This window comes from Triticum urartu, chromosome 4A, assembly GCF_056163025.1.
Source record: "Triticum urartu cultivar PI428250 chromosome 4A, HENAU_Tu73, whole genome shotgun sequence".
Lineage (NCBI taxonomy): Eukaryota > Viridiplantae > Streptophyta > Magnoliopsida > Poales > Poaceae > Triticum > Triticum urartu.
In genome coordinates, this window is record NC_141876.1 from 535,936,755 (window position 1) to 535,950,163 (window position 13,409).

General features: G+C 43.0%; 2 protein-coding genes across 2 annotated transcripts; both read right to left on the reverse strand.

Annotated features, from left to right (window-relative positions):
* Positions 1–933: 933 nt before the first annotated feature.
* Positions 934–10,791, reverse strand: LOC125552568 (Urb2/Npa2 family protein). The gene is made up of 10 exons (XM_048716170.2): positions 10,555–10,791; positions 8,488–9,988; positions 6,835–8,184; positions 6,349–6,650; positions 4,096–5,738; positions 2,771–3,200; positions 2,524–2,686; positions 1,912–2,015; positions 1,741–1,832; positions 934–1,488 (listed from the first exon to the last, which is right to left on the reverse strand). Exons 1-10 carry the CDS (start codon positions 10,737–10,739, stop codon positions 1,412–1,414), a joined length of 5,847 nt encoding a protein of 1,948 aa, XP_048572127.2. The 5' UTR covers positions 10,740–10,791; the 3' UTR covers positions 934–1,411.
* Positions 10,792–11,734: 943 nt separating this feature from the next.
* Positions 11,735–12,998, reverse strand: LOC125554854 (putative cyclin-dependent kinase F-2). The gene is made up of 2 exons (XM_087519791.1): positions 11,812–12,998; positions 11,735–11,756 (listed from the first exon to the last, which is right to left on the reverse strand). The coding sequence occupies exons 1-2, from the start codon at positions 12,996–12,998 to the stop codon at positions 11,735–11,737; spliced, it is 1,209 nt and encodes a 402-aa protein (XP_087375917.1).
* Between the last annotated feature and the right edge of the window lie 411 nt (positions 12,999–13,409).

A 13,409-nucleotide genomic window follows, 5' to 3' on the forward strand; every position in this document is an offset into this window, starting at 1 on the left:
CGTGGCGTGCCCCACCATGTTGATCTTGCTTGTACCGCGCGCAGCACACCTTCCACGGTTCCCCTTATCCCCCCCTCCTATCTATCACCTCACATATTCTCTCTCTCTCGTGGCCCTCTCGACTGATGGTGACCACGACGACTTGTTGCTAATCCAAAGCCCCTCACTAAACAGACCCCGACGAAATGTACAGACGGAGGCACCCTTGGCCGTGCGAGTCAACTATGTGGCACCTTCCTCGAGTGGTCTGGGATTCAGCTACACGTTCTTGGTAATCTCCACACTGATCCTTAGCGACTGCATCATACACTTGCACCCACCTAGCCCTGATACACTTACAGTCATCCTAATCTCTAAGGAGGCATGGCTGGAACTGCGAAACTAATGTTAATCAAAACAAATTTATTTTATCCTCCGTGGCTTCCACGGTTAGCCATCACAATGAAGTGGCCCTAGGTGGCGACAATGTAGAGATGCTAGGCCATAGCAGCACAAGTGCTTTGCCAAAAAAAAAGCAGCACAAGTGTTGGTGGTTTAGAGATAAATGTTACTGTAACAGGTAAAAGGTGAAAGAGAAGAAGGCGAGATACTACCCTGATGTTAAGACAGATATCATGAAAACTTGATGCTGCAAAAACGCTGCTGATATTTTCTGAAGAATAACAAGATACAATTTTTTTAAAAAAAAATCTACAAACTTCACTACCGAGTTACGTGAAGGCATAGGGGCCTGAATTTATCAGCAGAAAACTTGATGCTGCAATATTTCAGAAGAATATTTTCTGATTCTTTATCATGAAAACTTGATGCTGCAATATAACGAATTTTAAAAAATAAAAACGCTACAAACTTCACTACCCACGAGAAGGATAAGGGGGCAGAAATTGCACTCTTTTGTGCCATCAGTTATGTTGTCTATGGGGCAGCAAGAGATTTGCGAGTTCACATGTTTTGGACACATGTGCGCCTGAGAGTTTTTCTTTTCAGAATTTTTCAACAATAGATTAATCGGGTGCCCCTTCAACCTTTTTACACTTATAGAAACGTAAGTGAAAAGAAACATCAATCATAGTGAGTTAGTGACACAGAGTATGGCCTGAATAATATACTCCTACTCGTTTAGTCTAGTACGAGCGTGTTATGTATTGCCCCAAAATATGAACGCCAACATCTGCTCGAGATTACTGTGAATTACAGCAAACGATTTGGTTTCACTTCATCTGCCACACATACCAGCAGGCTGGTTTAATAATGCACTAACCAAAGTTCCATTGGTTCCTCCCCAAAGTTTGATGCATATCCATCGAACTCCAGGAACCCAACATCATGCAAAAGGTGACACCGTAGATTTCATATCCAGCTTAAGCGGGACAAATAACCAAGTATTCCAAAATTCTTAAGCAACTTGGGACTAGATTTTGCCCTGATACTGGAAGTGCAATTTATAGTCATGCACTAGGTTAGCAAGAGTGGTTCGGCATGGGCCCTCTGCAAAGCCAAACAAGGAAAGGATTATCTTGGGTGTCGGATTAGTATTTACTCCCTCTGTTCCCTAATATAAGACCTTCTAGTTTTTTCTTGATTCGTATGTATGTAGACACATTTTAGTACGTATTTTCACTCATTTTAGCATGTATGTAGTCAATATTTTGAAATAGCTAAAAGGTCTTATATTGAGGAACGGAAGGAGTATATAGCAGTAAAGGTTATTCATAAATAGAACAGGAAGAATTTACGAACCACCAAGGTATGTGTGAAGCTGTTGAAAATCGCTTTCCTGGCAGATATCAATTAGAGAATACACCCCAGGTCGCAAGGCCTCGTCAATTTCCCTATCATGGACAAGGGTGCGAGTGCTGAGACAAAAACATAAATAATTAAACAGAAGGTCTTCATTAGGGGAGAACATACCGCGTTATGCCTGTCTGAAATGGACCCAGTCCAGAAAACATGGAAATATAACCAGCAAGAAAGTGCATCGAGTGATGTTCCATGATGGTTTTTTGCTGACGCATCTGTATTATCCACACAAAAGGAGAATCAGTACATGTGATTTGTTCACATAAGAACTATAAAACATGTGGCTGAATGGCATGACATCTATATACTGTGCCATTTACGTTCCTGATTCTGTGAAAGCAAAATACAAAGTCTGTGCTGCAGCAAACGGGTTCCTAAGGCCATCCTACAATGCAAGGTGCTTAGAGAAGTGCTTTGAAAAATAAACCGCTTAAGCACTGTGCTTATTTGTAGAGCGTAGGTGCTTATTTGAGCACCTCTGCTACAGAAATAACCACTGGTGCTTAAAAGAACTGGTTTATTTTGTATAAGCACCTCTTAAAGCACTTTGCATTGTAGATGGCCTAATTATGAAGCTGCTTTTAAAAGGATACGCAGTTAAGCCCAGTGCAAATGTGAACTACAACCAGCAAATAAAACGTCCCAACCATCTGTCCAGGCATGGCATTACTACTAAAGCAAGATATGTATCATTTTAAATCACAGAACAAAAGCATCACAAACCTCTTCATAAATCCTTCTGAAAAAGGAAGCACATTTTAGTGCCTCCTCCTTGTTCCAAGTGAAACATCCTGCCATGCTAACCATCTTGGAATCTGCAGACTCCAAGCAACTAAGTAGTATGTTTACTGAGTCTTCCAGGACAGCCACACATTGTCCAACCTCACTGGCCAGAGGAAAAAAAACAATATAAAGGCTTGTCTTAATAAAGAACATAAAAGCACAAAAAGAAAATAACCCAAATCTTTACCTTTGTTGGTGCCGAAGAACAGTGCATAACAATTTGCAACATGCAGCATACATGTCAACAGAAAATTGCCTGTCAAGTAAGTATTCTTTACTAGCTAGAGGTTGTCCTGCAATTTGCTCACGAATGTTTTCTGATGAACAGGATACACTCCGATCAGCAAGAAGATGTTTGAAGCCCTTGAAAAGCATCACAGGAAGATGCAGGCACTGGGACACATGGCACGCATCGATTTGAAAAGTATGCCTCCCCACAAATGATGTGATAACCTCAACACACATTAGAACAATCGCTCCAGCATCTGGATGCAAATCAGGGCAAAGAGGAGGTAGCTTCTCTATATAGAAAATGAGTGGACTTTGAAGGTGTAAAACAATGTTGAATAAAGCACCAACTAGGCTTGGGACAGTTCTCTGAAAAACACGCTTATTTCCTGCAATATGAGTACAAAATCAGTCCAAAATACTTGCTCCCTGCCATTAAACAAGGTGCAAACTGCTGAATGCTGATGACCAGCCCTGTAGTCTGAAATGATGCCTGCAAAAATATGAACTCCACACCTTTATATAGTACCCCCTCTGTAAAGATATATAAGAGTGTTTAGATCACTACTTTAATGATCTAAAGGCTCTTATATTTCTTTACAGAGTATAAGCTGTTTTGAGAATAAGCAAGAGCTGCACGTTTTATAGTTTTAGGAGCACATATCAGGGCTTCAAACTGTAACCTTTCACGCAACAACCAACATTTTCAACCACCACGCTACACGAGCCAACGCCTTACAGTACTCATCATTGGGAATTATTCAGATCAAAAGATCCAGAGTAGAATCACAGATGTTCTGGTTATGATGTATTATCAAATCATTTACAGCTATTCGTGGAAGCATTAACCAACTACCTGTTACCTAAAGAGAAACCAAAATATGGAAGTCTGGATCAAGCACTCCAAGATAAAATTTTACATATTTATTTAAAATAGAACTTTATTACGTTCAGAACCACCTATGACTGATCAACATTCTTTATCATTGAAGAACAATTTGATGCTTACTCTTCATATATTCAGTAGTGGACAGTGGAATATACATTAATGAGCAATGAAAATTTGAGACTAATGCTATTGTCAGGTACAATCAATCACTATTGTTAAGGCAAGTAATCTAGTTCGAATGCATATCATGACATTACAGATTTAGTAGATTACTGATTTATTTGGAGAAGCTAATTTAATATATCCCAGAAGCAAGTAGACGGAAACACATTCCATTACATGAATAATAGGATTGCATTCCAGAGAATATCAGATAGAAAATTTTGGCTGCTAACCTGGCACAGATCCAAGAACAAGATAAAGGCAGTCAATTCCAGCAGCAACGTCAGAAGAAACTGTCCCACCATCAGATGTTCCAGTCTCCACTTCATATATTGAGTGGCTATATTGATTCACTCCGACCAAGGCTCTCTCGATGACTTGTAAAGTTGCACTTAGATGCATGTTTGATGCAACACTAACAAAATTTCTCATCGACAGTCTAAGTCTTGATATCAATGAATTTAACCTATTCTGCCTATCGATAATATTCTTTGTAACTACATAGCCAGACGTATTCTGCAACTGAAGTGTTTTTGTGCTTGATCCAATCTCATGGGTAGGTAGAGTCGCACTCTTTCCTTGAAGTAAAATGCATTTTCCAATAGCACTCACATGTGCATTTACTATCTGAGCATACAGTTCTTTTGACAACTTGAGTTCAGGAAATGTTCCTAAAACTTCAAGATATCTTAATATTCCATCAATCCATACAAGAGAAAACATATCTGGCCAATCAGACATGTCTGCAATTTTCTGTAGGGCAATGCAAGCTGTCCCAACCATTGGATTTAGCGACAGGTGTTGGAAAGGATTGCATGCCTTCCTACAGACATCGCCTGAAAAGGATATGAGGCCCTTCAACTTAACAATAGCAGCAGATACACTGTAGAGCTCTCTCAAAGTAAATGCTACAAATGGACCTTCACCATTTAACAGATTTTCCAAAAGAGATCTTTTCATACCGGGTGGACCATCTGACTGTAATTTGTTATCCTTTAGCTGATGCATAGTCCAAACATCCATGACTACTTCAATATTCAGAAAACCATTCTCACAAAGCAGCTCTTGTGGTAGATGACAAGAGATCAAATCAACAGACCCAAAATCCTTGTTCTCCATAAACAAGACATGCAGACAGATATCTACAAAGGTCTCAAATTTAGCAATAGATCTGCTGAAATTGGAGGCATAGTGAAGCATCAGTTTTCTTTCCTCTGAGCTTGCAGTTGGATAGTCTTTGATTGTGCTTTCAAATGCTGAAACAAGACCCCACAAGAATCCACCTATGCAAGACATGGTGCATAATAGTTTATCCCAGCACACATTGTCATAAGAGTTCTCTATTTTTATAACACACTTGCAATCCTTTGTGGTTACAGGTATGCCAGCTGTAGTCTTCTCTAACTGTTCAGCCATAGTTTTGACATGCTCCAAAGCTAAATTTTCTAGAGTATCAAATGCCTGACCATCATGTTCAGAAGTGTCGCTTTCACTAGCAGTATGCTTCAGGGAAGATCCAATTTGTTTCTTGGGACCCAGCAAGCAAAATTTCGAATTCATGTTCGCTAGTGTAGAAAATATTTCTGATGTCTTGTCTACCAAGGAGAACAAGGTATTTTTCTTCTGATCAGTGTGCTCACCAAATATTTCGTGTGACAATCCAATAATCTCCTGGACAGATCTCAAAAGCCAAATCAGAGAATATGAGTTACCTAGAAGTTCAGAAGACGTGGAGTATTGCTTTGAATCTGGGTACTCTTTGCCAAATTTCAAAACAAGATTTTGCATTGCCCTTCGACAACATATAAACAGACGGATTAGCTCAATTGGATTACATGATTCATAATGGCGACTTAGCAATGTCAACAGCAGAAGTCTGAAAGGAAAGAAAGAATTTGTCAGCAAGCTAATCAGAGCACAGACTTGCAGGTAAGAAATGAGCATGTTTGGTCTATATTCCCCGAAATTGCGGATAACCCAGATTACCCAAGAAGGCTGTAGCGTTAACTAGGTGGCACATTAGTTGATAGTTGACAGACACACGTCATCATATGATAAGTCATCAAATCCACAGAAAGATTAAACGTAGACTAGAAATAACCATTAAAATTAAAGTGACAAATTCTTAAGTTGTACAGATTAGCAACTACACTGACTAGTTTTTGTGGTGACATGAAAGATAAATTATCAGCATCACCAGGATCCATAAAAATAATGGACCTTTTATCCTCACGAGATTTGGCATTCCCACACCTTCCTACCCTCCAGTTAATCTCACAAGACTAAAAAACGAGGAAAAGCCGAGGAGATAAGTAGAATTAATGACCATAAAGTGGGAAAATGCCTAGGGGCAAGTATTTGTGAACACTTTTTTAGATCAAAAGTTCAAACTGGGAGCATACAGAGATACTCTAGTGCAATGGCAGAAAGGATAGCCGTCATCATCCATACAAATAAATGGATAAATGTAAAAATAGTGCACTTGCCTTTCAAGATGGAGAATGTAAGTTATAAGTTGCAAGAATGACTTGGAGTTGGAATGAAATCCGGGAACTGTGCTACAAAAATTTAGTAAATTCTCACAGATCCGGTATTTATCTACACCGTGTGCATGTGTAGAATCAGGATATGTACGGACCAACTTCTCATTATTCAGTTTATTTAATATCTCCATCAAATCAGGCGAGATGTTCAATAAGGCATTATCTTCATCAGCTCTGGTGATAAAAGAAGATGTTGATTTCTTGAGAGCACCGCAAAAACATGATACCAAATTCTTTAATAGCACCTGTGAAATAGTACATTCGTTCCAAATTAGACCAAATAGGAAAGAACAAACGGAAGAAACTACTCAAACTTAAAACTGCAAAACAAACAGATCATCGTCATCGAAACAGAATTAATACTATCAGCATACACGGTAAATTCTTTAACAAAGTTTTCTTTGGATGGAAGGAGTAGGACAACAAAACCTTTTGGTCATAAATGATAGTATCACAAAGAAGCTCCACCGAAATAGTATGCAAGGTTATTTCTCTGCATGAATCCTGACAGTCACTACTCTCCTCATCTCTGCATGACCTCTTTTGAACAAAAGAAAACTTTATCAGGTTCGAAAAGAAGTTCTTTAGGTCCTTCTTCGATGCATGAGAACTCCAAATATCAATGTTTTCACACAGAAGCCGCCAAGTTGCTATGTGAAAAGAATCTTCATCTAAAGAGCATATACTCATATCCCAGGAAGAAGTCCTGTCAGTTCCTCCTGAAGATAATGTTCTCACATAGTTCATCATAAAACTGGTTAGTCGAGCAGCCTCAAGACAGCAAGGATCCTTTAATAACTCAGTTTTTCCCCTATCCTCAGTATCAAACTGCTGTGTGCCGTCTTCAAGCAAAAAGTCAAATGCATTAATCTGCCTGTTAAGATCTTCGAGTCTTTGCAGAGCCATCACATGAAGGGTGTAAAAAAGCGTAGTAAAACCAGAATGGTTTCTTGGAAGGGACTGTGATAAAATTTCGATAACTTCCCAAAGGGAGCCAGCACTTTCAACAATCCAAGCAAAGTAGCCTTCAGCGATAATATTGGATGTATTGGTCCATTCCTTTCCGCAGCATACAATGAATGAATTCCCCACTAATTCTGTTGCTTCTATTGCTAAATTTGGAGGCATGAGGCCAACAGATTGCAGATACAGACTCCTACATGATGTATATATGCGAAAGAAGAAGGCAAAAAACCAAGACAAACTTGGAATCTTTTGCCAGTTGGCACATTGCTTGTTAGATAGGTTCTTTCCTACAACTGAAGAAATGAACTCACTTGGATTAATTGATTCATTTCTCATCAACTGACTCAAGTTGGGACGTATTGTGTTGACCAACCTTTCAACAGATTTTGCAACCAGTGTAGTATTTGAAGCGGTCACAGTTATTGAGTCAAGCACGCTTGTGTATAGTTCAGATAAGTACCTTCCAAAAAGTTCAGCTCTCTGATGAAAAACTGACTTCCTGGACATCAAGCGGGGCTCTCCCTGTGTTTCCAAATCTACAAACTCGTCGCAACTTTTCATCCATTTCAATGTTTCTGTAAGATCTACTGTCAGCTCCTCTATGCATCGACTAGACTGTCCTTCTGGCATTGAGTTAATTGAAGTACAGATAGCATCCCTCAATGTTTGGGAGCTCAGCAATGTTGCCAGTGATTCAAAACATTTATGTGAGGATAAAGAAGCCACAGAAAACGGTCCTGGTACTGCATCAGGACCAGCAACAGCTCTGAATGTTCTCACAGTATTGCACAGCGTACAAATGGAGTGCGCAACCTACAATTTGGAAAAGAGAGAGAAGCATCAGATTCAAAATAAAAATCTATTCAGTACTACTCCGCCCCACAATATAAGACGTTTTTGCGAGCTATCTTAGCCTGCAAAAACATCTTATATTATGTGACGGAGGGAGTAGTTCGTAAAATATACATCCCATTGCAGAAATATAACCATTGGCATAGGCAACGGAAGAACACAAAAGCAGAAAGTAAGAAGCATATAAAAAATAAAGAAAAAAGATAACAATTGTTTTTTAGAGGGCATTGCTAAAAGTGATCGCTGAAAAAGAACATAACTGACCTGACGAAGCTCACTAAATGTACGAATCACTTGGGACGAAAGGCTTGAAATCTTTGAGGTTAGTATTAAGCATGGTTTGATGTCCTTGGAAGATGCATTGATAGCAGACAAAGCAAAAATCATTGACCATAATTTTACAAGGTCACTCCCCATGACCTTGTATTCAATTTCTAGAAAATGACCAACTGCAACAACAATCTCCACAAACATTAAAGGCAGCATCTTCTTAACGTTTGTATCTTCTAAATGCAGAGCTGACACCCAGAAGTCGTACATTTTTTCAGCCATCAAGATTAAGACCCTGTAAATTTCTTGCAAGAACTGGAGATAAGATCCTTCCGATGTGTCCTCTGTAGGGACATAAATTTTCTCTTCAGTAACTGTTGCTAGCATCTCATTGATGGACTTCAGCATGCAATGAACTTCTACTAGCTTTGTGACTCCTAAATCAGAGAAGTCCTTTTGCGAATATGATTTGCATTCTAACACCAAAGGTTCCATAAATTGCATGAACACTTCAAAAATGGATTCTCCTTGTTGCTGGGGTTCTTCAGAACCCTCACTGGTTTTTTGTGGGCTTTTGAAGGATGTACCCCTTGGTGCTAAAGATGTTCTTTGATTTCTAGCCCTGGTAACAAACAATTGAAGCAAGTAACCGAACCCAGCAAGCAATACAGCCTTGCTTTCTGCTTTTATTCCCTTGAATCGCTCAAACAGATGCCTATGGTAGCTTCCTTTGACATCCTTGACAATACCTTTATTCAAATTCTTGAGCCCAAAATATCCACTAAGATGTTGTGGATGAAACAGTCCATTTGACAAAATTTCTTCAGCAATCTTCAACGTGGATCCTGCGTGCTTGTGCTTGATAGAATTTGCTTGTGAATTAAGTAAAACCAACAATTCCAACAGCGGATCAAGAATCTTGTCAACAAAAGGACGGAAAATATTCTTAGGATTTGCATGGAATCTGAGAAAGCTTGAAAATTGCTCAAGCAGACAATTTCCAAGATTCTGAAGAATGGTACAACCCTTTTTCTCATTAGTTGAAACCTTCTGGACAAGATTAATAGCCTCGGTGACACAAGAGGTCCACAAATCCACAGGTGCGTTGAAGAAAGCTCTTGTATTGGAGGAGAAAAGAAAGGACACGCAGTCGAAAACTCGTTCAAAGAGCAAAAAGGATTCATGGTCATCACATGGAGCGCCGATTTGAACTCTGCTCAAACCATCCTTTGCAATGCAACCAAGTGGTTGAAGTAGCTTCAGAGAAATTGAGACTGACGGCTTCTTTTCAATGCAAAATCTCAGAATTTCCCAGCATCTATAATCTAAAACAGGATCAAAAGGCTCTGGAACTTTCTTAGACGGAAGTAGGATAGATTGCACCCAGTTTCCAATAAATGAAACCATTCGCAATAGCTGGATATTGTCCGCTCTATGGCCATGGGTTGAACGATTTGACTCGGCCTTTATAAAATTGAATGCCAGTTCAACCTTTCTGCATGATTTAGCATACAAAAGTTAGAATCACAAACAGCAAGAGCATAATAAGGTTCATCCAGGAATTATTCCCCAACTAAGAAACACTGGACTATGTGTTGCAATATCCAAGTATCACCAAACAGATGCTACTGAGAATCGGAGGTCATAAAAAGATACTGTATAATCATAAGCATATTTTCGCCTCCACAGAACAATTAAGCTAAAATCTGACCTTAATTAATGCAACTGTTTTTACAGAGTAATTATTATTGTTGTTATTATCCTAAGTCAACAATGATCCAACCAGTGCAGGTGTAAACTTCTGGCCACATGCCCACATCATCTCCCTTTGAATCACACAACTACAACGAAACTACATTTCCAAATATACTAGCTGGCTGAATCAGACGAATCTCCTCATGTAGCTACCTAGAGCAGCGCATCCCCAAATCCACGTAGCCGCAGCCAGACTAGAAGCACGCGAATTACTACAGAAAATTTGCTTCGATCCTACTCGGAGATTGGGCACACAGGGGTGCTAAGCTGCATCGAACCGCAAGCGGGGGGCAGCGAGGGGATGACCTTTGGAGGGAGAGCTCCTTGCCCTGGAGGGAGAGGACGAGGTCGAGGTTTTCCGCGAAGCGGGGCCGGGCGAGCGCGGGCTCGCTCGGGCCCTCTCCTGCGGGGGGCGGCGACTGGCTCCGCGGGCGCTTCCTCGACGCGCCGCGGGGGCTGGAGGCGGCCGCCGAGTCCGTGGCCATGGCCATGGGAGCGCGAAGGGAGGGAGGGAGGGAGGCTAGGGTTCTGGGTTTTGCTTTTGCGGGAGCGTTTCGTTTTGGTACACCTGTGCTGCGGTTCGCACATGGCGTCGAAGGCGTGGCACGAATCTTGAAGCGGAAACTCATAGAAAGGCAGCAAAAAAAATGAAGGAAAAAAAGAAAATAAAAGTGGAAAAAATATATCAGAGCCAGGTTTCGATCCTGGGACCTGTGGGTTATGGGCCCACCACGCTTCCGCTGCGCCACTCTGATTCTTTTTGTGTTGGTATTGAAACTTACCTTCTTATACATATCCTGCCCTTCTCCTGCCATGCAGACTCAAGTCTCTGCTTCCTGCTTCAGAGCTAGATGCTTGAACAGAGCTGATCCACGCCATAGTTTCAGTTTTAGTGAAAGGGTACCGCCGGATTGCGATGGTCCAATAAGCTCTTGAATTTGGTTCATTCTCCCCTGCAGGACATCTTCCACAGCTCCATGTGTTGAAGATCCGACAGGTGCCATACCAGGCACTCATTCTCCCCTAGGTGCCATACTAGGTTGAAGAAAGTATGTCCAGTTGCTGTACTAGTACCATTGCTAAATATATAAGTTCTCATGAAATCTGCACCAGCAAGACATTTTTAATATCAATTCATCCATCACTATAGATTTCTGTTGCTTAGAACATTTGAACTGCACATTTTTATCATCAGCTCATGATTTCTGAAAAACAACACAAATTGTGCAGTATAACTCAATAACAACTGACCATGTAAACAACATATGTCAGCACTGTAATGAATCTCTGAACACAACCTCGTAATTACACATCTCTGATTCTCTGAACATGTGCACAATGACACATAGAATTCAGAAAAGCAGGCTAACACATCTCTGATTCTCTGAACATGTGCCAAGGATCAACTTCTACTTGATGGATCAGCACTAATGACTCATGATTGTTGATGGCTCATCCAAGCACAATCACATCAAGAGAGTTTATGCTAGCATTTACACAGATGGCTCATCAAAGCACAGTCACATCTATAGTAGAGAGTTTCATTACACTCGTTGCGCTGCGTTCCACACGGCCAGTGGGATTTTGAGTAGATTCTTCTGGGGCATGGCCGGCGGGATGAACTTGATCCTTGGTGTCTTCCTTTTCGGAAACGACAGAGCATCGACCTTCTCAACGGCGTCGGCGGCGGAACGAGGAGCTGCGAACCATGGGTGCTTCAGCGCGGCGGCTGCCGTCAGTCGCTCGTCGGGGTTGCACGTGAGGAGCCCTTGCAACACCTGGAATCCTTCGTCGGACAGCTTCTCTTCAGGGAACAAATCCCGCAGCCGGTGCTTGTTGTGCCCCGCCTGTAGCAGCTGCGGCGCCTTCTTAGCCAGCGGCAGCGACGTGAAGCCTGGCCACGTCCTCTCGTCCGGCACCCCGAGCACCCGGAAGATGCTCCACAGCTGCTTTACGTCATTCTTTGTCTCGTCTTCCTCCTCGTCTTCGGGGTCGACCGTGAACAGCGTCGTGCCGGTGAGCAGCTCGGCAAAGACGCAGTCGATGGACCACGTGTCCACGAGCGCGTCGTAGTCCTGCTTGCCCAGGATCATCTCCGGCGCCATGTAGGGCGCCGTGCCGACCTGGTTGTACGGCGGCCAGTCGCACATGGACATGGCCAGCCCGAGGTCGCAAATCTTGAGGAGCTCCCCGTTCTTCCCGACGAGGATATTGGCTGGCTTGATGTCACGGTGGACGATGTGGCGCTCGTGCTCGTGCATCTTTTCGGCGCCGGTCAGGAGCTTCCGCATGAAGTCGCGCACCGTGGATTCCGGGAGCGGCGGGTCGCCGCGCCTGTCCCACAATAAAGACAGGAGGCTCGACGCCGCGACGTACTCCATGACGAGGCCGGCGGTGTCGCCGGTGGCCGGGTCGCACACCATGCCCTCGAAGCCGACGACGTAAGGGTTTCCGTTGCAGGCCTCGAGGAATCGTGCCTCCCGCTCAAGATCTTGGACGTCGGGGGGCTCCTCGGTGTCGTCCGGCGAGGAGAGGAACTTGACGGCCACGTCCTTTTTGGTGACGCGGTGGCGCATCCTGTGGACGACGCCGAAGCCACCCTCGCCTAGGCAGGCCACCTTCTCGTAGTCGTCGGTGCTCCCGATGGAGGCGCGGCTCCTCTTGCAGCACGTCGGCGATTGTTGATGTTGAGCCGTCGCGTGGCCGTGGTCGGCGTCGAGGACGGCAGCAGGTCGCTTGCGGGCGGCCATGGCGCTAGCTCGACGAACGAACTGCTTTGGTTGGTGGAGAGGGCGGCGGCAGAGATTGATGATGGAGAAGGGGGAGGGAGGAACTTCCGTATGGATCTACACGCTGCGTTGGCTATTTGTTTCCACAGGTTGCCTCACCGACTCGCCATGGAATTCAGCTCAGTCCGAATTACGGTGGCAGACAGCTTCTTTGCCTTGCTGCCTGCGTTTTCGTTTGACCGACGGCGGATTCAGGTTCGTTCGTTTCCGAGTCGAATTCAGGTTCTTCATTTCCCTTCCCGCCTTCGTTCCGGATTCGGTTTCAATATATGCTGACGAGACGATCCACACGGAAAGCTCGCCCCTTCCCGCCTCCAATCCATGGATCGTCTCCTCCATCTCGATCCCCTCTCCGCACCAACCAAGCCGTCG

What these genes read in the sequence shown, in the direction of transcription:
- LOC125554854 (XM_087519791.1), bottom strand. Translation starts at nt 12,998, where the DNA reads ATGGCCGCCCGCAAGCGACCTGCTGCCGTCCTCGACGCCGACCACGGC. An exon ending in ATCCCACTGGCCGTGTGGAA is followed by an intron (nt 11,757 to 11,811) that starts CGCAGCGCAACG and finishes CTGTGCTTTGAT; the next exon opens with GAGCCATCTGTGTAAATGCT.
- LOC125552568 (XM_048716170.2), bottom strand. Translation starts at nt 10,739, where the DNA reads ATGGCCATGGCCACGGACTCGGCGGCCGCCTCCAGCCCCCGCGGCGCG. An exon ending in CTATCATTTATGACCAAAAG is followed by an intron (nt 6,651 to 6,834) that starts GTTTTGTTGTCC and finishes ACTATTTCACAG; the next exon opens with GTGCTATTAAAGAATTTGGT. An exon ending in GTTCTTCGGCACCAACAAAG is followed by an intron (nt 2,687 to 2,770) that starts GTAAAGATTTGG and finishes TCCTCTGGCCAG; the next exon opens with TGAGGTTGGACAATGTGTGG.